At 37.3% G+C, this 21,071-nt stretch overlaps 10 protein-coding genes across 10 annotated transcripts; 4 read left to right on the plus strand and 6 right to left on the minus strand.

Moving 5' to 3' along the window:
* Positions 1 to 632: 632 nt before the first annotated feature.
* RHIMIDRAFT_314386 (uncharacterized protein) lies at positions 633 to 2,818 on the plus strand (the record flags this gene model as incomplete). The annotated part of the gene is made up of 3 exons (XM_023614931.1): positions 633 to 738; positions 798 to 1,377; positions 1,447 to 2,818. 3 exons carry the CDS (start codon positions 633 to 635, stop codon positions 2,408 to 2,410), a joined length of 1,650 nt encoding a protein of 549 aa, XP_023464640.1. The 3' UTR covers positions 2,411 to 2,818.
* A 2,716-nt stretch (positions 2,819 to 5,534) lies between these two features.
* On the minus strand, positions 5,535 to 6,335 carry RHIMIDRAFT_27389 (uncharacterized protein). The gene is made up of 4 exons (XM_023612419.1): positions 6,132 to 6,335; positions 5,872 to 6,068; positions 5,713 to 5,802; positions 5,535 to 5,660 (listed from the first exon to the last, which is right to left on the minus strand). Exons 1-4 carry the CDS (start codon positions 6,270 to 6,272, stop codon positions 5,645 to 5,647), a joined length of 444 nt encoding a protein of 147 aa, XP_023464641.1. The 5' UTR covers positions 6,273 to 6,335; the 3' UTR covers positions 5,535 to 5,644.
* A 681-nt stretch (positions 6,336 to 7,016) lies between these two features.
* RHIMIDRAFT_27376 (uncharacterized protein) lies at positions 7,017 to 7,948 on the minus strand. Its single transcript, XM_023612406.1, has one exon. The coding sequence runs from the start codon at positions 7,827 to 7,829 to the stop codon at positions 7,185 to 7,187; it is 645 nt and encodes a 214-aa protein (XP_023464642.1). The 5' UTR covers positions 7,830 to 7,948; the 3' UTR covers positions 7,017 to 7,184.
* Positions 7,949 to 8,682: 734 nt separating this feature from the next.
* Positions 8,683 to 10,541, plus strand: RHIMIDRAFT_285388 (putative carotene-dioxygenase; the record flags this gene model as incomplete). Its single annotated transcript, XM_023613275.1, has 3 exons — positions 8,683 to 8,896; positions 8,952 to 9,389; positions 9,451 to 10,541. The coding sequence occupies 3 exons, from the start codon at positions 8,683 to 8,685 to the stop codon at positions 10,539 to 10,541; spliced, it is 1,743 nt and encodes a 580-aa protein (XP_023464643.1).
* Positions 10,542 to 11,054: 513 nt separating this feature from the next.
* On the minus strand, positions 11,055 to 11,796 carry RHIMIDRAFT_27410 (Arv1-domain-containing protein). The gene is made up of 3 exons (XM_023612437.1): positions 11,502 to 11,796; positions 11,222 to 11,451; positions 11,055 to 11,162 (listed from the first exon to the last, which is right to left on the minus strand). The coding sequence occupies exons 1-2, from the start codon at positions 11,622 to 11,624 to the stop codon at positions 11,266 to 11,268; spliced, it is 309 nt and encodes a 102-aa protein (XP_023464644.1). The 5' UTR covers positions 11,625 to 11,796; the 3' UTR covers positions 11,055 to 11,162; positions 11,222 to 11,265.
* Positions 11,797 to 12,949: 1,153 nt separating this feature from the next.
* Positions 12,950 to 13,516, plus strand: RHIMIDRAFT_244804 (uncharacterized protein; the record flags this gene model as incomplete). The annotated part of the gene is made up of 1 exon (XM_023610113.1): positions 12,950 to 13,516. The coding sequence occupies one exon, from the start codon at positions 12,950 to 12,952 to the stop codon at positions 13,514 to 13,516; it is 567 nt and encodes a 188-aa protein (XP_023464645.1).
* Positions 13,517 to 13,558: 42 nt separating this feature from the next.
* On the minus strand, positions 13,559 to 15,896 carry RHIMIDRAFT_27427 (uncharacterized protein). The gene is made up of 5 exons (XM_023612445.1): positions 15,242 to 15,896; positions 15,101 to 15,187; positions 14,769 to 15,042; positions 14,481 to 14,721; positions 13,559 to 14,430 (listed from the first exon to the last, which is right to left on the minus strand). The coding sequence occupies exons 1-5, from the start codon at positions 15,487 to 15,489 to the stop codon at positions 13,601 to 13,603; spliced, it is 1,680 nt and encodes a 559-aa protein (XP_023464646.1). The 5' UTR covers positions 15,490 to 15,896; the 3' UTR covers positions 13,559 to 13,600.
* Positions 15,897 to 16,196: 300 nt separating this feature from the next.
* Positions 16,197 to 18,661, plus strand: RHIMIDRAFT_239087 (uncharacterized protein; the record flags this gene model as incomplete). Its single annotated transcript, XM_023609098.1, has 9 exons — positions 16,197 to 16,291; positions 16,342 to 16,497; positions 16,545 to 16,661; positions 16,715 to 17,055; positions 17,106 to 17,628; positions 17,684 to 17,951; positions 18,029 to 18,310; positions 18,365 to 18,502; positions 18,548 to 18,661. The coding sequence occupies 9 exons, from the start codon at positions 16,197 to 16,199 to the stop codon at positions 18,659 to 18,661; spliced, it is 2,034 nt and encodes a 677-aa protein (XP_023464647.1).
* On the minus strand, positions 18,530 to 19,201 carry RHIMIDRAFT_27438 (uncharacterized protein). Its single transcript, XM_023612455.1, has one exon. The coding sequence runs from the start codon at positions 19,172 to 19,174 to the stop codon at positions 18,695 to 18,697; it is 480 nt and encodes a 159-aa protein (XP_023464648.1). The 5' UTR covers positions 19,175 to 19,201; the 3' UTR covers positions 18,530 to 18,694.
* A 105-nt stretch (positions 19,202 to 19,306) lies between these two features.
* On the minus strand, positions 19,307 to 21,068 carry RHIMIDRAFT_258251 (uncharacterized protein). Its single transcript, XM_023611333.1, has 6 exons — positions 20,935 to 21,068; positions 20,772 to 20,888; positions 20,656 to 20,716; positions 20,426 to 20,590; positions 19,986 to 20,366; positions 19,307 to 19,928 (listed from the first exon to the last, which is right to left on the minus strand). Exons 1-6 carry the CDS (start codon positions 21,036 to 21,038, stop codon positions 19,803 to 19,805), a joined length of 954 nt encoding a protein of 317 aa, XP_023464649.1. The 5' UTR covers positions 21,039 to 21,068; the 3' UTR covers positions 19,307 to 19,802.
* Positions 21,069 to 21,071: the final 3 nt, after the last annotated feature.

Consider the following 21,071-nt stretch of genomic DNA (forward strand, 5'->3'; position numbering starts at 1 on the left):
GTTTCCACTTGGAAATCCTGTGTTCTCGTGCCTTTAGAAGCACATCGATTGCCAATGTCATGAGAAGTAAATCAAATTTATTCAATAAAACGACGGCACAGAACTATCACTGATAACAAGCCCATTGCGAGGCATGGAATCTACGTGTAATAAAAAAAAAAGTTATGGGCCGAGCAATAGGTGTTGAGCTGAGCAAAACCGCTTTTTTTTGGGATTTGCTATTTGCACACGTCGGTTACACACATGCTGCGTACTTTTTTTTTACAATGCATAAAAACATAGTCTCTATTCTATATCGACACCTTAGTTACATATAACCTTTCAGATCAGTATTCCAAAGAATTTATCCATACTTGGTTTATTGATATCTAATGCCTAGAAGTGACTAAGTCTTTAATGCATAAGATTTTTTCACGCGTAAACTACGGAAACATCTCAAAAAGGAGTAATAAATAGTAAATAAAAGCATTTCTCCTTAAATCTGAAATAGCCAATAATATTCTTTAAAACAACCACACTTTCTAGTTGTTTATGAACGATACTGCACGCTTGGCATGTTCAACCGACGTGTGCGACCGACGTGTGCAAATAGCAAATCACTTTTTTTTTTTTTCTTTTTTCTTTGTATTGTCATGACAAGTGTTTGTTGCGATATTTGCGACTCAAAATTTGACACAAACAAGAAACTTCAGAGTCACAAAAGGAATGCCCATATTGACAAAGTTTTCGTTGGTGAAAGTAAGTTTATGCATGAATTATTTTGCATGTGTTATTTAATATTTTCCTGTTGTATATAGGCAAAATAGTGGTTGAAAAAGTAGCAGATGGGTTCTGTTGCCCTGTTTGTGACCGCCTATACAAGTCAACTGTTGGTTTCAGAAATCATCTGGCAGTTCACGGTCTTTGCATTTCACTTCCTGCAGATCAAAAAATCATTCATCCCAGCAACAGCAGTGGTGGTAACTCATCTGACGACCTCGTGGAATCCGGTAAACTGAACGCTCACGACATTGCTGTCTCTGCAAGTGAACAGTTCGACGGTGCTTCAGCAACATGTCTCACGCAATCAACGTTAAAATCAAAGAAAAGGAAGTGTTTGGACTATGAATCCACCATTTTGGCAACTTGCGATGCGTTGACTGAAACCGAAGAAACAAAAGTGGACAAGCTGTCTATCGCCAGACTGGGTCGCTGGACGCCTATCACTCTCTCGGCACCTGCTCGACAATATCACTTCTTAGCTTCTCCAACTACTGCAAGCGCAATAATGGAAGATCCGGATGCTGGTATGTGGTATATGCCGTTGAGGGTGTCGCACAGCCATAGCTTTGAAGCAATAGATGGTGATATACTTGTACAAGCTGCTTTAATGAAATCGTAAGTCAAATTTTGTGTCTTGTATGTTTTTGCCATTTGAAAATCGACTGATCTTTAATTTCTTTTTAGGAAAATGGGCAAGCATTTGCTAAGAAACAGTTATGTGGAGTTTACCAAGGAAGATGGCGTTTTATTGAACAAAGATTGGCTTCTTTATCCTGAAATGCGATACGTATGCTCTCAATTGTTGGCTGGTGCTATCCTTGAAAGCAATTCCCAGTTCCTTCTTGTCAACACAGTTGAACCCTATGGCCGATACGCATTGGATGATGCTCATCACGAACGTCGGTTCACGCCTGCTTCTTCCACATTTCCGACCAGTGAAACGCCGTATGGTTACGTGCACGTGGTTTTGCTGTCATCGATGGAAAATGGCCAAAATAAACTCCACATTTCTAGCCGAACCTGCGATCTTTTGATAACTTCCAGCTTGCGAATTGACCAAGTTTCGGTGAATCTAGGACCTGAGACAAGTCATTTCACACCCTGCTCTGGTACGCGTATATTCTTGGATAAGAAATCCCGACAGCAAGCTCTTAATTTGATGACAGGCGACCATTGCTGTGAATCGCAAACGATGCCGTTCTTATACCAGCTCAAGCAAATTCGATCCAAATTTCACCATCTCTCTACGTATACCCGCTGTCGAGCGTCATCGGATTTTGGTTCAAGGCTTGAATTTCAACCATGCACGATTTGGACTCTCTCGGATCAAGACTCAACTCAGCACAGTATGTCTCAAGAGAAGTTGACGTCAATGGTTTTTCAAAAAATTGCCACGCAAGTCGTACGTAATGGTGTCAAAGCTTTGATCAAGTCGGATGATCTGGAAACAATTAGATCTCGTGCAACAGGAACTACTGTGGACAACTTCATCCGGAGGATACAGGAGCTGGGAAACGAATTGCAGATTATTGGCAACCTTCCTTTGAACAATATTCTTACTGATATGACAGGACTCATAACCAGTGGATTACGAAAAAACAACGATCGAAAGATCGAAGCCATTATCAAGGAAGCATACCAGTGTTAGTAAAGAAAAAATCATTTATTTCGAAATTCATTGGGTTGTTTGAAATAAATTCTCTTTCTCTCTCTCTCTTTTAAAAAAAAAAATTTCAACCCACCGTCCGATAAAATAAAAATGACCATGTCTAATGAAACTAAAAGAAAGTCAAATAAGTTTCAATGATTGTCATGAAAAATTTGGTTCACAAGATCTATCTCAAAAATTTCAAAGAATCCTTTCCTGATCATGTTCATTCCCAAAGCCAAACGTCATTACAGTATAAATATGACATTGTGTCAATTAAACTTTGTAAATGGAACAAAAAGTAACTTATTATCGACTTGAAGGGAATTGAAACGTTTGCCTTCCAAAATCATTAACAATTTCCAAACATACTTGCGTATTAAATTGTCCTGTTAAATCCGATAGATCCATTCGAACAGGTTCCAGTTTCGCTAAGGATAAAAAAAAAAAATCAGGAACGAAGAATAAGACAAAAACGATTATGAATTTTTTTTTTTGGTCTTGCCACTCACCGTTTTGGGTCATTACATAGGTCGTCTGTTTCGACATTTGTCCCAACACTGATAAGAATGCGAGACGAATCCTTTGAAATGACTTTGCTTCACACTGTTGCAGGCTTCTGTAATTCTCTTGGACAAAGTGTCTTCCTGCAAAAACCTATGACGCTTGACCTTACTCTTTGCCACTGCCCAGAATTGTTCAATTGGGTTAAGTTCAGGAGAGTAAGTAGGAAGATAGACACATTTATATCCTCGATACTCAATATACTTCTTTATGTTTTCATGGGTGTGAATTGGTGCATTATCCATAACAATATGATAGCCTTTCATATGTGGGTGTTTGTCCATTTCATCGAGTGTCGTTTTTAAGAAACTGATATAGTGACCAGTAACAGTCCCTGAGCTTATGTATCCATCAGCTTTTCTCTTCTTCGCAGGTCTAGGTTTTTTTTATGCCGACGGTAATCAAGCCCGAGGCAGAAATAGCACCCAGTATAGATGTTGTATTTGCTCTTGTAATCGGCCTGGTAACAATAGCGCGAGTGCCTTTATTGGACCAGGCTCTTGAACGTTTCATATTTATATCAAAAGCAGACTCATCAAGAAACACGCAATTCGTCAGAAAGTTCATGTCTGTATTTTCCCATTTGCAAACCCAATTGTGCCTCTCTTCAATCTTTGCTGGACTGTTTCTCTCAATAGAATGAAATTCTGCTTTTTTCAACGAAAGGTTGCATTCACGTCTCATAAAGTTATTAACAGTGCTGCGTAGTACTTTTAGATCATGAAATTGCTTCAATAAATGCTCAGTTACTTCAATAACAGTAGCAGAGGGATTAGCATCAATGAAGTTGATAACAGTCGTTTTATGTTCTTTAGTTAAGATACACTTACGACCTACTTTTTTACAGCTACCAAAAATACCGTCAAGGCACGCATTGTACTGGCTCACCCATCTATAAGCTGTTCGAGGGTGAATGCCCAACTGCTTTGCTGCTACTGCTGCTGCAGTCATACACTTTTCAATCTTCAGATCGAAAAACCTAACTTTATCCTGAACTGTATAGCGCACATATTCTCGTTTTGGTTTTGCCTCCTTCATATGAACATCTTCATTTTTTGGCTTTTCCAACATCGGATAAGTCAGAGAAGACTCATTGGGGACTGCATTTCCCAAGTACTCTGTGTGAGTAGCAATAGTCTCAACAATAAATTAATTCTGATTAACAATGTAGTCCATGGGCTCAGGACCACCGTTCTCATCAACAACATTCCCATGTCCATCTTCATATAGAAATATCGTACTCATGTTGAATCGTAAAGTTTTGAAAAAGAAAAAAAAAAAAAAAAAAACAAAAGGAAAAGTGCACTCACTGTCTGTTTATATTTCTCAGGTGCCAAGAATCATGGTGCCTGATTTCTAAGCAGGCGCAAGTGACAACATTTCTAAAAATATGACATTGATTTTGATTGGCTAATGACACTATTTTTATTTGGCTAGTGACATTAATTTTGATTGGCTGTGACATTACTTCTTGGAAGCACTGTAGAGCGCTTCTAATAGGTAATGTCGCATTTTTTTGAAAATAACGGATATTATTTAATATAGCGTCCTGTTGAGCGCAATAAAAGACCACTCGGGTGAGATCAAAAGGTCAGTAATAGAGACTAAAAAACCCCTTTTTGATATCAAGGGTAAAAAAAAAGTGAGAGTAATGTAAAAGAGAGAGAGAGTCAAAATGGCTACTGAGAGTTTTTAAGCAATCGCGTTTGGGTGCGTGCTGCTTCTTTGGTGATGCAAACTTATACAATGCAGCATATTGATATTAATGCTGTCAAGAAAGCATTAAAACGAATCAATAATGTAAGAAAATCAGCCAAACAAAGGCGTTCCCAGCAGTTAGTAATGTAGTACTTGACAGCAGTTGAATCCCATGAGCAACTATAACAAACTGTGTGTCATATTTCTACATTTATATTAAATAAGATAGCATCATTTATTGTCAAATAATCAATAAGTATTTCGTACACAATCCAAAGCCATCTTAAATATTAACATAGTGCTTCGTATTAAGCCCACAGAACTGATTCATGGCATATGTAGCCTATAGTTGTCGATGACGCGTTATATCTAATGTGCACTTGGTTAACAGCATTTATTCTTGTATTTAAAGAGCAATTTCTTTCTTCTCTCTTTACATAAATCACTTGCTCTATCTTGTTATATTGTTTTATTTCTGAAGTAAACCCATTTGTTTGGCAATATCGCAATCATGTAACAGATAGCCAGCTTCCAGGCATGTTCTCATATTTTTGCGCTCCATGGACATCATAATGTTTTATATTATGCAAAGATAGTATCAGGAAAATCATCACCACCCCCACCAGATTCTCTAGTTGCACCTGGGTCATTTTTCACAGATCGCTGTTTATCAATCATTGATAGGCCATTCGTCAATGATCCAATAATGCAACATCTACCTGAGGCCAAGTAAAAGAGATGGAGTATATGCATATGATTCTTATACACTTTAAACACGCCGCATTTCAAATGAGCTTACAATCCTAGGGTGTTTGGTTGGCTTTAGCGGTAATCAAATCTTGCTTAGAGCGTTGATCTTTTAATGAGAGCAAAGGGCCGTTTAAACACATATGCAACAGAGTCTATCTATGTTCACTACATGAATGCCATTATGGTCAAAACCAGTAGAGGCATACAAGCACTTTTTATTGCTTATTCACTATAAACTCTTTAATACTACATAAAAAAGAGGCTCTGTTATTAATTATATTAAAAATTGCCTTAGATGAAAATAAGTCATTGCAAACTCTGAGCATGCAACATTCACGTTCCAGCCGAGGTATTTTAAGAATTGTACCTCCATCTGATTTCTGTATAAGATAAAATAAAGAAAGACTCAGTATTTTGAAATGAATATATATTCTTTTTCTTTATCTTACATCGTTTCAACAGAGAGGTTAGGGAAAATCTGCAAGTAGTCAGAGTTGTAGACTGAATAGTCTTGCCAGACTTTGAATGCAGTCAAGAGTGAGATCATCAGGATACTTTGCCAATTACCATCAAAAAGGTGCTGACCAGAATTATCTATCATTCGCTTGGTATAGATGAATAGAATGATGGCGTGTTCTGATGTTAGCTAGAAGAAAAAAGAAAAGGATGTTAGAATAACCCCTACATGCATACACATGCATTGTCTCACCTCAACCCTTTCAAACATGATTGCCATCTCTCTAAAAATATCTACCCATTCTGTCTCAGGTTCCGTCTGCCAGTCATCAGAGTAGCAAAGAAACAAAGGGTCACATTCAAATTGACCATAATGATGGTTGACCTGGATCATTTCATGAAGTGCGCAAGAAACACTACATACATGTAACTATTAGCGACGATGCTCATATATATATGTATAAATATATATATATTTACCTTTGTAGGGTCACCTGAAGTTTATCTAAGTCTTGTTGCTCTTTGTGAAAGGTGCTTTGCCATGCCAGGTCGTAATCTTTCAAACCAGAATACGCAGAGACAGATCGTTTGTAAAGCAATCTGTCTTCAAGAACAATCTCTGGAAGCTTGTATTTCCTTGAAGAAGTATCATGACGCTGCATGTTGATTTTCACATAAGGAACAGGGTCTTGAAACTCAAGATCAGTCTCGGTCTGACTGTGAGTGACACAAGAGCGAACTTGATGGATACTTGTGTGTTGTTTGAGGATCACCTGTGAAGAAGGTCGGCTCCACGTAGACGACACGACATTATGCTTGTCAGACAATTGCTTCACCGGAATGTCATAATAGTCAATACTACCATTGTTGCTACTGATCGTACAACTACCGCTGCTGAAATCTTGCCTTTGAAACTCTTCCGACATTCTCCGTAAATTGTCCAGCAGTGCATTAATGGAAAACCGGTTCATGCAATCACTTGGTGAGCACCCTGAGGAGTTGATGTATTTTATCTGGCTGTGAGATGAATACAGCTCGCTAGTATCAATACCCAAGTTACCACCGCCTACTTTGGCTTGAACAGAATCGACCAAGTACGAGATCAAGTTCACTCGTGGGTATGACTCAGATTCACCAAGCAGGGAGGACTTCTCGTCGTTCTTGACTTCATTAAAGTATTGACTGAAGGATGTTTCCTTGGGTGTCGATAGTTCTTCTTGACTACAAGTACTTTGCTCACCAAAACATGCTTCTTCATCATCGTTGGTATGTGCTATCAAGGATGGGACCTATAGATAGAAAATTGTCAACAAAAGGGTTTATATCCCATCTTTCTCTCACTTACGGGGTCACTTGTGTAGCTTTTATTGACAACAAACTCGATGGATCTTTTTTTGGCCAAGCGCTTTGCAAACACATTCTTTACCTTCTTGTAAAGCTTGACGAGCGGTTTCTTCAACGCTTTACTCAGGCTAATCCGTCTCGCCTTGGGAGAAACCTGTGAAGCGGGAGAATATGCCTCAGGAAGAGCCTCATCTATAGCAGACGAAAAATCTCCAATGATCTCCTTGTCAATATCGTCACTTTCTTGTTTACTGGCTACCAAGCTACTTGCATCACAACGCAGCGACTCACTTTGACTGCCCTGTTCCAAAGAAGCCGCAATGTCACCTCCAATACGGTCCATCTCATCAAAGAGGCCACAGAAAAGATCCGAATCGGTCAATGTGCAAAAGAGAGAATCGGCCATGTTGTCAGTTAGAACTTGATCGTCTTTTCTACTTGGCACTGTGTCCTCAAAAATTCCCGGCTTATCTCGTTTGTCATCGTTGGGAGTACCTTGTACACATTTGGTGTTCCAGAAGCGAATCAAGGTGGTCACGTTCTTTTGAAGCTGCGATCTAGAGAACGAAGGATGCTTAACAGCATTATAAGGTACTATCTTATTCATGATTAAAAGTAAAACAAAGATAACAATGAATAAAGATGAAAGGGCAAAAGGAAATTATTTTTTCTCTCTCTTTCTTTTGACTTGACATAGTGCCTGACAGCTCAGGAATTTGTTGAAAATTGAACTTGCTGAAACTCTCAAGTCATATATACACACACGCCACGCGCGCTTGCACGTTTTCTTGCTCTCTGTTTCCCTCCCCTCTCTCTTTGTTTTCTATAAAGTTTGTTTTGCCTCGTCCTAAGCATGTATTCAAGTATTTTCATATAGAAATGAATGTAATATACACAATACAGGTTTACTTATAATCTTAATCCTCCATTAACGTCCCCTTAACTCATAAAGAGAGATCACACTTTCCCATCCTGATCTATGGATTTTTCTGGGATGAAACACTATTTCGTTCCAGGCCGTTTTTGTTTTGTTTTGTTTTTTCTCGAGCGTCCATGATATATTGTGATGACAACCTTGACAGGAAAATAAGTGCAAATAAATAGCAGTTATGGCTCTTTCTTTGAAATAGACTTGATGTTGTCTATATATGACCTTTCAAGCCCGGTATAGAAAAATGTCCATTTTTAATGCAAAACTACTCTCCAATTTTCTAACAATTGATATCTTGTACAAAAAAAGAGAGCAGGATATGCATTATTCCCTAAAAGTTCAGCATATACATCTTATTTGTCATACAAAAGCAAGTTCGTAGACAGTTACGGTGAAAAAAATACCAAAAAGGAAATAATCGTCCGATGCGCATGAAAAAAAAAAGAATAATGAAATGCTTATAGAAACAGGAGGCCCTATAGTTTATCTTTCTCTTCTTTCTTTAATCCTTTGATTGATTTTTGCCATCATGTTTGTCATCGCTTTAGTTACCTTCCTTCTTTTGCCTGGAGGATTTATTCTGTATTTACTCTACAAGAACTATACACAAGACTATAAAAAGTTTCTTGCTATGCAAATAACCAATTGCATGGAGAACACACTTGAATGCCAAGAACCAATTGATTTAAAGTGCGTCAGTGGTAAGCTTCCCATATGGCTGAATGGCATCATGTATCGCATTGGTAAGAAATGATAAATTGTATATTTGTGTTTGACCTATTTATCATGAGATTTCAGGCCCTGGTATATTTAATATCAAGCAGAATAATGGAGCTACATACAGTATTCGTCATGCATTTGATGGATTGCCCGTAGTTCATCGTATTGTCATCAAAGGTGATACACAGCAAGTTACTTATAATTCTCGATGCACTGCCAACTCTTTAAGAGAAAACATCAAAGCAGGCTCTAGTATAGGACTCGTCTTCTTTGGCCATCTTCGCGATATGTCGTTCTTTGGTTGGATAAAAAGCTTTCTTTCAAGAGTCGATAACTACGTTCTTCGCCCTACACCAAGAAATAGAAGCAAGCCTGATGGACTCTCTGTTGGAGTGACGCCTACACCCAATTTCCCACTACCTATCCATTGGGATAAAGACGATGCACTGTCTGAGAAAGTCTTGGTCGCAAAAACGGATGCAAACGTACTTCAAAAGATCCATGCAGAAACACTTGGTAAGTTCAAATGGGAAGAGAGAGAAAACTTGTGATTGATAATCTCCCATGCAAAAAATAGTACCCGAGCGTATCTTTAACTATGGAGCCTACAACGCTGAATTAGATGGCATATTCTCTGCTGCTCATCATCAGCTGGACCCAGAAACAGGAGAGATTTTCAATTTTTCTATGCATCTTGCTCCTGCTCCTAGAATCACTGTCTTCAAGACTTCAAAAGATGGCAGCACGACTGTCCTGGCCAATATTACTCATAGACGCGATAGCAAGCAAACAGGGATCGATACGCCCTACATACACTCTTTCTATTTAACCAAGAATTATGTTATCCTGCCTGAATCACCACTTGTGTACAAGGACAAAGCAGTAAACATGCTTCTTCAAGGAACTGCTGTCTCATGTATGAAATGGCTCGAAAACACACCTACGTACTTTCACATTATCCGCCGAAACCTAGACTACCCTGAACAGAATGGTCACATCGCATCGATTCCTACTCCCGAATTTTTCACTTTTCACACAGCCAATGCATTCGAAAGCAAAAATCCTAACGGGGACACGATTCTTCATCTTGACTGTTCTGCTTTTGCTGATGGTAATATCATGTATCAAGTACGTAATTTTGGTGGCATGCCTGTAAAAGACTCGGAAAAGGCAACGACCAAGCTCAATGGTTTCACCTACCCTCCTCAGCAACAAGTCGATTTTGGCGATCTTGTAAGACATACGATTAACTTGCCCCAACAGAAGCTCATCTCTGTAGACACATTTGCTACCAATGTTGAATTCCCTCGAATTCATCAGGCATACGCTAGCAAGCCTTATGGTTTTGTCTATGGCTGCCAATTGGCCTCAGGAGATGATTCTACGATTGCACTGGTCAAAGTAAACATGAATGATGGCCCCATACTCCGATATTGCGAAAGAGGTTACAGCTGCTCTGAGCCTATCTTTGTGCCACACCCAAATTCTGATAATGAAGATGATGGTGTCTTGATCAGTTTGGCTAACCATGCAAAGTGTTGTTACCTTGTTGTGATCGATGCTAAAGACATGACAGAAATAGCCAAGTTCGAAATTGGTAAATTTAATCCATTGACCTTTCATGGCTCTTTTGTAGATTATCATTTCAAATCAATTAATTTGAGTTGAGTTTTTTTTATTTTATGTGCAGCCTATTTTTATAAATTGATCCATCCAGCTTTAGTAAAATAATAAACGCTTTTTGAACTAGTATTAAAATAAGTAATATATAAGAATAAGAATTGTCCGAGTATTCTGCCTAATGTTCCTAATATGATAATGATGGATGTTTGTATATATGGCATATTCAAGTAGACTAAATAGTGGTTAATGTATATATACATAATAAATATATAAATATACCTGATAATGCTTCTATATTAGATGCCATTACAATAATACTAACCAACCATGAATATTCAAGTTGCTTATAATCCCAAATGACCATCAAGATTAGTAACATTTTACCAAAGCTTGATATGATAAGAGCCATTGATACATAATTGTATCTGATTCTCTTTTCTTGCTTCTTAAGACAAGATAACCAAATGATTAGATGAGTGATTAAATGAAACATGGCAAACTCTATAAATATATACTTAGTATATATATATGTATATGCAATAATAATACTTCATTTACCCATAATACATAATGCCAAGATGTACAAGTATTGAAAAGATAATGGCTGTTCAATGAATCTTGTGTCATATTCTGTACAGTGTCTCTCTAAGCGAAACCATTTGATATCTATAAGGAAGTATGAGCATATAATGTTGAAAGTCATAAGTATATACATATACATACACACTTCAAAAAGAATAAGCAAAATAGCAAATCGAAACACGTGTGGCTATGTCTCCAACAGTGAATACAATATAAATATTTTCATATTTTGCTTTACTTCTACTCTATCTTGCTCTGTTATTCTGTTGAATAATATGTGACGATAGACTTGTGGTTTATGAAGAAGCATGTCGATAAATATGACAACAAAGTCATGTTCAATGTATTTGTCTGCAAACTGATTACATTGTTCCTAATCAAACAGTTAATGTTATTATTGTAAACATTAGACAGCTTAATTACACAAGTAGTCAGTCGAATATTATCTTTGCTATACTGTGTAAAGAGGTTTTTAACTGATGCTCCACATTCTACGCATGTACACATGGAAAAAAGGCCAAAGTTATTTCTACAGTCACTCTGCATTAAAATTGTACCTATTTCTTTGTCTTTTTGTTTTTTATTTAATAGATATAAAGATTGCTTTATAATAAGTGAGTCTTATCATGTTCATACTTATCTGGTGTAATCAATGTGGAAACCATTAAGAAACAGATGACCCTAATAAATTTATCAGAAAAGCATAAAGTATCTATAGGTCGATCAGTTAATTCTTTATAGATACAAGCTGTCGTTAAGTGTGAGCCAAAGAAGTAATGGCAGCAGTATGATCATCTTTTTTATCCCATCATTATCCAATCGGATGCATCGTAGTGCTTAATTGAATATCTACAAATATATATAACACCTACAAAGTGTTGAATCGAGTATTATAATCTCATTCATTATTGCAGCTGAGATAATAGTAATCTTTGTTTGTATTTCAATTTCTTTATGAACCCAGTCTCCATAGTGAATAGGAATCATTAGAAAAGCTTTGATTGTTATCACTAGATTAGGAAATATTCTCCTTGATTCGTTTTCTGTAAAACTATTCCCGCATTATACAACAAGGTACACACATGGCATAATTTAGAATAAATTGCTCATTTGCTCTCTATCATCTCTGATTTATACCCAATCATGGTAGACTATTATACACAATCTAAACGGGAAATGAATTACTAGCGAACACCAATTGTAACAAATCGAATTCGAGGTCACTTGGTTTGATATCAATTGAAAGACTCTGATTAATCCTTCTGTAGTCAAAGTATTAACAATACAGCCTTTAATAAAAGCATGCGTAGCACAAGTAGCTTTATTGTCATGGCTTAAATTCTTTTCATTAATAAAAGCTGGGCTTAGCTGAACAAATGCGCAGAAAAAAAGAAAAGAAAAAGTTTTCCTGGTTAGTTTATTACAGACGACATAATTAGATCCCGTACGACTCATCTGACTGAGCTATTGTGTCCCTGAATTGTTTAATTGGCCAAAAAGACCGGATCGGAATTAATGGGTCTCTATGGCTCCCCCCGATTAATTAAGGAAAGCATTTTACAAACAAGGGAATTAATTAAGGTCATGAAAAAAGCACATAGCAAAATGCTACTTAATTACTCTGTTACACCTTTGCTTGGTATATAAAGTCGTAGCAAATTCAATGCATTTCTTTTTTCTTTAAGCGTTGATCGTATATTCCCCTTTCCAATCTTTTATATATCACCCAGAGCAGGTTCTCCCTTATAACAACAATGAAATCATCGAGTATTTTGGCCATTATTTTTTGTGTATTATTATCCATGGTGACAAGTCAACCATTAATACGGCCAAGAGGTTTAAAAGGATGTTACAAAAAGGCAACCCTCACAATGTACTGGATACCAAAAGAAGGCGACCCAGATATGCTAAACAATGGCAAAGTCGTTAAACTCACTGGATCAAAGACAAAGAAATTGAAGACGACAGATGGTGATACGATTGCTAAAGTATCCAAGGTGACTTATGAAAAATTCCAGATGGAGGGTACTGGCTTACTCAAAAATGGTGTCATGGTCAATTTGGATCACGGAGACGATACCTTCTTGAAGGTCGACCGAGGTGATCACCCTTATGGATTAGGCGGTGATGATGATAATTCTTTGGTGCCTTGGGTCAGTGTTGCTTCAAATGATGTAGATGTTGGTACAAAACTATACGTCAAGGAACTCGACGGTGTTAAGCTACCTGATGGCAAGACCCATAACGGTTGTGTCCGAGTAGATGACGAAGGTTGGAGTTTTGGCGGATGTCAGCTTGATTTCTTTACACTTCAGTTTACGGCTTATCAAAAATTAGAACATAAGCTGCCGAACAAGGTTACTGTTGAAAAGAAAAACTGCAAGATTTTGAATTATGTGACCAAAGCTGTAAAGAATTGGGCAGTGATTGATGATTAAATAAATATTTTCTTTTTGCTCTTTTTATTTAAGAAATGGTATATGTTTGTATGTGTGTCTATGTACAATAATATAAGCATATTTTTACAATTCTATTTCTTCTGCCAAAGACGGAGAGGGAGCATATTCAGAGGAGGGGGTTAGTTCAGAGGGTGTGTTTAGTTGGCTGCTTAGAAGATCCATAGCCGGCGGAAGGTCAATTATTTTCTTATTCATCTTTTTCCTTTTACTCTTTTTCACTATTTTCTTTTGTTTTCTGTCTGGCCATTCTTGCCTAAATATAATAAAATGTCGTTCGCAACGAGGACATCGCTTTGGGCACCAATCTGTAAACACTGCGCTTGGACTCCATGTCCAGGTAGCGAGCTCATGCGTTTCGGCGCCTACTTGTTGTGGGATATCCTGTAGAGGCCGCTTACATGCAATACATGATAAATCCTTTTCCTTTTTCGCTTTCTTGATTGCATCATTCTTTTGTCTTTGTAGCTCCTCTTCTTCTTCATCAAATACGCTAGACGACACGGATGACAGGTCGGATACATCGTCCAAAAACGGATCCAAATAATCAAAATCGTCAAATTCCTTCTTTTCAGTTTTCGGCGATAAACTGACAGCTGAATCGGCTTTGGTAGATAAAGGAGGTGAATCGTGAGAAGGGTACAGGTCAGGGTTGACGACGATGGTTAGTTCATCTTGATTCTTTTCTGGCAAATATTTGGTCTCCATGACAGCCGCATTCACGAGTAGATTCAAATGAGTGGTGTCGTCGTTCTTACTGTTGCTTTCGTGATTACAGATAAAGTCAATGCTCATCTTTAGCTTCTTGTTCGCTTCCCCTTCTTCATCCCTGTCGTCTTCTTCCAACTGGCTTACAGTACGCTTTGTTCGGCGGCTTGTTGTTATTTGAATATAGTCTATTTATATCGTCAGCATCTTTGTTATTGTTATACAAAGTTATACAAACCTTCATGTGCAACCGGGGGTTTTCTTGTTCGTGTAGGACGTTTATTTGTTCTTGTATCCTCCTCTTCGGTTGTGGATGGGATAGTGAAATAACCCGTACCTCTTTTCTCACAGGTGATGCATTTACACTCGCAATTATTCTCCCCAAAGTAGTGATTGCCGTAAAATACCGTGATTTCATCACCACACTTGATCTCCTTGACTACTTTAAATATAATCGAATTTGGGCCGTGTGCAATAAACTACATGGTGATTAGATACAGTTGTTTACTTTTTTTTTCAAACTTACCTGACAATTCGAATCACAATCATGGTTAGCAAACCTTGCAGGACCCAAGAAGAGACAGGTACAATTTTTTCTTGCCGACCACATGACACTAAAGTCCCTGTTACCTTTCTTTAATTCAGCATCATCCTCTGGATCAAGGGTAGCGATCATGCCGGTTAAAAACTTCATCTCATCGCCGACATGCCAATCCTTGGTAGCTACTAAGCATGCCTCTACTCTTTTATCTGAGTATCTGTTCGTATCGCTTACTTCATAGCCTGCGTTTGGCATGTACCTTTTTTTTTATACATCTTAATTACCCCGACACAACAAAAAAATTTTTCACTTCTTACATGTATAAATAACGTTTCATATGCTGAACAAATTCTTGTATCTGTTTTGGATTCTTTAAGGACAAATAGTGTTTAAAGTAGTCAATTCTATAAAGAGAAAGAAGGTTAGGACTAGGTATGATAATCTAATAAAATACTTGCTCTAATATTTCATTAATAGCATCCACAAGTCTCGAGTTTTCTAGTATATTTTTCTGAATGATGCTCAGTATTTTTGCATTAGGTACTCTTGGTCTTCGATGCTCATCATTCATCTTGATAGTATCGAACCAAAGGTGCAAGTTATCCAAGAATACATCAGTAAATAGATCATCGTACTTTGACAAGACTTTAAAGTCCATTAGGTTATTATTATTAGTATTATTGTTGCTATGGTTGTTAATATTCATGGGTTATTTTCATTGAACTATTTTGTTTGATTGAAAGAAAGAAAAAGAGAGTGAGAAAAAAAAAGAGAGAGAAGGAAAAGAAGATAGTTGATTCATATGATGAAATATATTTAAACCCCGAGTTATACCATTTTTTTTCATCATCATTAGAGCAGCATTTGGTAAATGATTGGGCCATGATGAATATAAAATCATTCGGCGATTGACGTTCATCTGCTTGCGGAGGGTCCGATGATTCCGAGAGAAAGAGAGAGAAAGAAGGAGGTGATTTGCAAAATAGAATATTTTTGATACACCAACTATAAATAAAGTCTGCAAATAAAAGATAAACAACACACAAGTTGGCCTTTACAAAAAGAAGAAAAAAGATTGATTTATAAAAACAAATAGGTTTATGCAGACTCTCCTTGGGCAAACGTATTAGTGTAACCATATGGTTAACGTACATATAAATGATGGTCAAAGGTAGATAAACAATCATAAATGACGCGTTATTTAAATAAGAATGATATTTTCCCACCTTTCGTTGATATCTCCCACTCCTTTTTAGTAACAACAAAAATTCATTTCCAGCGTCTTTCGTTGTCTTTAAGATTTGAGCCAGTAGTAAAGCAAACCTTAAAACACATGACTTGGTATTATTTATTTAAAGCTCTGATTTCTTTCTTTTCTTTTTTGCTGCTTTATTCCTTTTTATCAATCTATCAATGACTAGAACAATAGAGGAAGTACCCAAAGGAGCTATACTCCAAGTAGATTCGCCTGAGCCTACCTTAGTACGTGTTGATATACTCAAACCGGGGTAAATTATATATATATTTATTCCTTATCAAACGATTGACTCTATACTAGTGCCACTCAAGCATGGAAGAATGGACTAGGTAAAACTAATGAAATATGTATCTATCCACCAGAAAAGGATTATAGACAAGACTCTTTCTTTTGGAGATTGAGTGAAAATGTCATTGACTCTGACTTTATGTTTCCAATGTTCCTGGGATATGATTGGTAGAACTAATATGAAAAAAGGGGGAATTAAGCTTACTTTCTGTTAGTACAACTGTGATTTTACCTACTGGAAACAAAAAGTCTGTTATTCAACTAAACCATCGTGGAGAGGAAGCATCTACCAGGATTAAACCTTTATTTCCATATACGTGGAACGGCGAATGGTAAATAAGAAAGAGATTGATACGTCATGTTCAGGTAGTAATGTATTTATTAGGCAAACAACGTGTAGGGTGACCAATGCACCTGTCACCAGCCTTCAGTTCTTGATCAAAAAAGATCTAGGCACGGCTCGATTCTCGATTGATAAGATTGGTCAACCTATTTCTAATGAAAATGGTGAAACAGGTAGAAAATTAATCTTGGGCGCTTTTGCCCTTGTTTATGTCGTCGAGGGCAACGTTCGCATCAGTCTTGACGAAAATAGTCCTCAAGGCTATCAGGGTGTTCTCAAAGCCGGACAAACGCTCTGTGTCGAGCGCGATGAAGACGCCAGTCCGACTAGTATGGTCATCCAATCATCTGATTCTACAGGCAACGTGAGCCACCGTGATCTGGGTAAATAAAGAAGTATCCCTTGTTATAGGCACTAACCTCTCTTGGCATAGAGGAGGCCACGGTGATAACGATTCAGGTGACAGAGTCAAAGCCCAAGGGTGCGCCTTCGACGATTGGAACCATGTCAGATTATTTTGCAATCAATAATAACAATCAACCTACGTCAACTGCAAATACTCCTGCCGTAAGAGAGGACGATGTACCAAGCCGTCGCCGTGAGCCAAGAAGAAAGGGGTCCCTTGTTGTCTATGATAGTCAACCGATATCAAAAGAAAACCGTAGCAGCGTTTATTTGCTTCAAGGCAAGCTAGAGTCAAATCAACTTTATGAACCACCCTTATTTGAATTCAGAGACACAGATGTGCCTCCTCCTGTTGTCAGAGATCGGTTAGTCATTGAAGATTTTCCTGTTCACAGCATTCACTCTGTTTGGATCAAAATGGTACAACAGGGCCTTGGAGAGTGGCTCAGATTGCCTGTTATTGTTTGCAGAGGTACAGAGGATGGCCCCGTGGTAGGTATTACGGCAGCTGTACATGGTAATGAGCTTAACGGAGTGCCATGCATACACAGGTAAAAAAAAAGAAAAAGAAAAAAAAAGAGAGGCAACCTGATTGATATCTATCAGGGTTGTCTCTGAAATTGATGTGAATAAGCTTCGTGGCACGGTGGTAGCAGTACCTTGCGTCAATGTATCTGGCTATCTGAAATTCACCAGAGAATTTGCAGATGGAAGAGACTTGAACCGATTATTCCCTGGAAGAGAAGACGGGTTTTCTTCACAAGTGTACTGTTATCAATTAATGAATAAAGTTATATCTCAATTCAACTACCTAATTGATTTGCATACTGCAAGCTTTGGAAGAGTCAACTCTTACTATGTCAGAGCTGATATGGTAAGAACCAGAAAGCAATATATATATATATATATATATATATATATGTATCAGCTTTTCTAATAGTCTTTATATAGAATGATTCCGTGTCGGCTATGATGGCAAGATTACAGCAACCACAGATCGTGCTACATAATTCAGGACAAGATGGCACACTGAGATCAGCTGCGTCCGCCAGAGGAATTAAGGCAATTACAGTCGAAATTGGTAACCCACAGTCGTTCCAGACTCAGTTTGTCCAATGGGCTTATATTGGTACAATGCGTATATTGGATCATCTTGAAATGTATGCATTGGCTAGTCAACATTCTACAATGGAAGGTCCCTCCAGTACTATCCTTTGTTCTAAAGGCTTTTGGGTAAGTTTATATTTTTTAAAAAATAACTGCCTTGATGGCCTAAAAGCAATATAGATTTATACAAAAATGGGTGGTATTTTGGAAGTGTACCCCAATGTAAATACAATCATTAGAAAGAATGATTTGATTGCTCGCATAAAGAATATATTTGGTAACGTTGTCGAAGAATACTATGCACCTTGTAGTGGCATTGTAAGTGTTGTTATTTTTGTAAAATATGTTCTTATTGTATTATAGGTCATTGGCCGTAGTTCAAACCCTGTAGCGATGTCAGGCGATCGTATAATTCATTTAGGTGTGATCAAGAAGAAGAACGAGAGTTTACCAAAAGAAGCAAAAGAAAATTACTGATGCTTTTAATTTATATAAATAAAATGCAAAATATTAAACATGAATGGAAAGATGATCTGTATGATGGCTTGCGTAGACGTAGCTTGGTATTTTATGATTTGAGGGGACAGTGAAGTCATGAGCATGAAATGATGAGCAGGTTGAAGAAATGCCAGAGGGTGTATGGGTATCATCAAGAGAAGGCATGGTTAAATCCACATGCTTCTTTCTTGTCTTGTCTCGTTCTTCTAATAATAATTTTGCTTCTGCTTCATAGTCCCGTGTTGGATCAATAGGTTCAGGTTCTTCTGTAAAATAGCCTAGTTCTTCAAAGAATACATGCACATCTGTTGATTGAATATGATTGTCTTCATCTATTGTGCATTCTTCAGGATTAAGAGGTAGGATGGTAGCAAGATTCTCTTGACATTCGCAGTCGTCTATCCAGTATGTCTCTTCTTCTTGGTCAAAAGAATTATTATTGTAGTCATAGTCGTCTTCTTCAGGCGTCAAGCTAATAAATTGCAATGACATTTTTCATTAAATAAAGAATAAAATAAGAAACAATTGATATATATATACTATTTTAGTGTGGATGAGAAACAAGGGGGAGGAGTAGAAGAAAGAACTCCGCTCGGGGAAATCAGGGAATAAATAGAGATCATAGTCCAATCGTAGGAACGTTCGATAAATCATAGATAAAAATAAACACAAGGGCTTTTTTACTTTGCACACAAGAAATAATAACGCAGTGAGAAAATTACTTTATTTTCCTCTGTGTATCTGTGTATGTTTATTGTTTACTCTTTACTCTTTCCGTTTATTTATTACCATGACGATATTTGTATCAAAGGAACCTGCCATGGCAGCGCAGCCTTTTAAGGTAATGTTCCGAAATCGATATAGATCAAATTAGTGGAATCCCTTCAATAAAAATCATACAATGGACGGAAACAAAAAATTTCTTATTTAGGATATCTTTCACACAGAGCGTCAGGTGGGGCTTGTAATATCCTACTTTATCTCTTGTTTGGTCATAAAATGGGGCACTTTGTGCTTTACAATGAGCTACGTAATTTAAAAGAATCGTCAGCTGAATTGCAATGACAACAACATGTGAAGGAGATTACGCAAAATATAGTTGGAAAAACACTTTTATAGTTTATTGATTTAAACAAATTGCTTTTCGTACTCGCTCACGAAGTTCTTCGCCAAATCCAATAGCATCAAAATAATTATCGATAGATCCGTACCTCTGCTTCAAGAAGTCCAGCAATTCTCTCATAAACTATATAGAAAAAGGATAAGAAACGAGAGAGAGAGCAGATACTTTGTTTATAAATACCTGAGGAGGAGCCTCAGCAAAATCATCCGATAATCCAGCTCGTCTAACATCTTCTAGCATTTCTTTATACACAGGTGCTAGTCCCTTTTGTGTCTTTGCATAGTCATTTACAATGATATCTTCAGGCACGCGAGCGATACACAGAACAAAGGCAGCAACCATACCTGTTCTATCCTTTCCTTGCGTACAGTGAATTTCAATAGGATAATTCCTTGGATCCGTGAATACCATGAGTGCTTCACGGATCTCTTCTTGACAGTAAACAGCAAACTCTTTATACATTTGTTTGACGCCCATCTTGGACAATATCTCTTTACCGATGATATAAGCGGCCTTTTGTCGCTGACAAAATATCATCAAGAGGATGACATATCTATCACAGTAAAATACTTTAGTACATTTGTCATTGAGAAATTGACCCCTTCTTTTTTTTTTTACAGCTTTAATGAAAGTGGACATGAAGCGAAAACGCAGTATCTCTGAAAATTCTTTCCAGCAAAGTCGATTTTATACTTTTTACGCAAAGTAGATCCTACTGATCCTACTTCTGTTTTTATCTTGGCACGTGGCTCAATGTCTTCTTTCAACATGGCTGTAGGCTTTAGCTGTGAAAGAGATAAGTAAACATGTTCCTCTTTTTTTTTTTTTAAAAAAAAAAAGAAAAACTTACGTTATCAAGTGCTGAAGTAGGAAAGCTTTTGTCGATAGGTAATCCTCCTTTGCCTTCTATTCTAATCTATATTTAGTTCCTCTCTTTTGTATATCTAAATGAATCTTTATGTGTACCCAGTGCGTAAATCTAGAATAGTTTTGATTTTGTGTGCCTTGATAAATTCATCGACCTCTTCTTGACTCATATTATCTAGTGTAGCTGATCGAAAAATGAGTCCTTCCTTTATATATCTACATAAATAAGCATTGTGCATGCATCAACATATCGTGCTCCTACTTTTTGTTTTCGGCGTTGTCCGCTGTCGAGATTCCTAAATCGCGAAAATTCAACACGCCAAAGCTTCCTTTTTCTTTATTACGATACGTATCTGCAAGTGGCATTTTTAAAATGAAAAAAAAAAAAAAAAAAAAAAA

The sequence above is a fragment of the Rhizopus microsporus genome (assembly GCF_002708625.1).
Source record: "Rhizopus microsporus ATCC 52813 unplaced genomic scaffold scaffold_12, whole genome shotgun sequence".
Lineage (NCBI taxonomy): Eukaryota > Fungi > Mucoromycota > Mucoromycetes > Mucorales > Rhizopodaceae > Rhizopus > Rhizopus microsporus.

What these genes read in the sequence shown, in the direction of transcription:
- RHIMIDRAFT_27389 (XM_023612419.1), bottom strand. Translation starts at nt 6,272, where the DNA reads ATGATCCAGGTCAACCATCATTATGGTCAATTTGAATGTGACCCTTTG. An exon ending in TCATGTTTGAAAGGGTTGAG is followed by an intron (nt 6,069 to 6,131) that starts GTGAGACAATGC and finishes TTTTTCTTCTAG; the next exon opens with CTAACATCAGAACACGCCAT. An exon ending in AACCTCTCTGTTGAAACGAT is followed by an intron (nt 5,803 to 5,871) that starts GTAAGATAAAGA and finishes TATCTTATACAG; the next exon opens with AAATCAGATGGAGGTACAAT.
- RHIMIDRAFT_27376 (XM_023612406.1), bottom strand. Translation starts at nt 7,829, where the DNA reads ATGAATAAGATAGTACCTTATAATGCTGTTAAGCATCCTTCGTTCTCT.
- RHIMIDRAFT_27410 (XM_023612437.1), bottom strand. Translation starts at nt 11,624, where the DNA reads ATGCAGAGTGACTGTAGAAATAACTTTGGCCTTTTTTCCATGTGTACA. An exon ending in ATATTCGACTGACTACTTGT is followed by an intron (nt 11,452 to 11,501) that starts GTAATTAAGCTG and finishes CTGTTTGATTAG; the next exon opens with GAACAATGTAATCAGTTTGC.
- RHIMIDRAFT_27427 (XM_023612445.1), bottom strand. Translation starts at nt 15,489, where the DNA reads ATGAATATTAACAACCATAGCAACAATAATACTAATAATAATAACCTA. An exon ending in ATGAAACGTTATTTATACAT is followed by an intron (nt 15,043 to 15,100) that starts GTAAGAAGTGAA and finishes ATAAAAAAAAAG; the next exon opens with GTACATGCCAAACGCAGGCT. An exon ending in ATTGTGATTCGAATTGTCAG is followed by an intron (nt 14,722 to 14,768) that starts GTAAGTTTGAAA and finishes ATCACCATGTAG; the next exon opens with TTTATTGCACACGGCCCAAA.
- RHIMIDRAFT_27438 (XM_023612455.1), bottom strand. Translation starts at nt 19,174, where the DNA reads ATGTCATTGCAATTTATTAGCTTGACGCCTGAAGAAGACGACTATGAC.
- RHIMIDRAFT_258251 (XM_023611333.1), bottom strand. Translation starts at nt 21,038, where the DNA reads ATGCCACTTGCAGATACGTATCGTAATAAAGAAAAAGGAAGCTTTGGC. An exon ending in GACAACGCCGAAAACAAAAA is followed by an intron (nt 20,889 to 20,934) that starts GTAGGAGCACGA and finishes TTATTTATGTAG; the next exon opens with ATATATAAAGGAAGGACTCA. An exon ending in TTGCTGAGGCTCCTCCTCAG is followed by an intron (nt 19,929 to 19,985) that starts GTATTTATAAAC and finishes TTTTCTATATAG; the next exon opens with TTTATGAGAGAATTGCTGGA.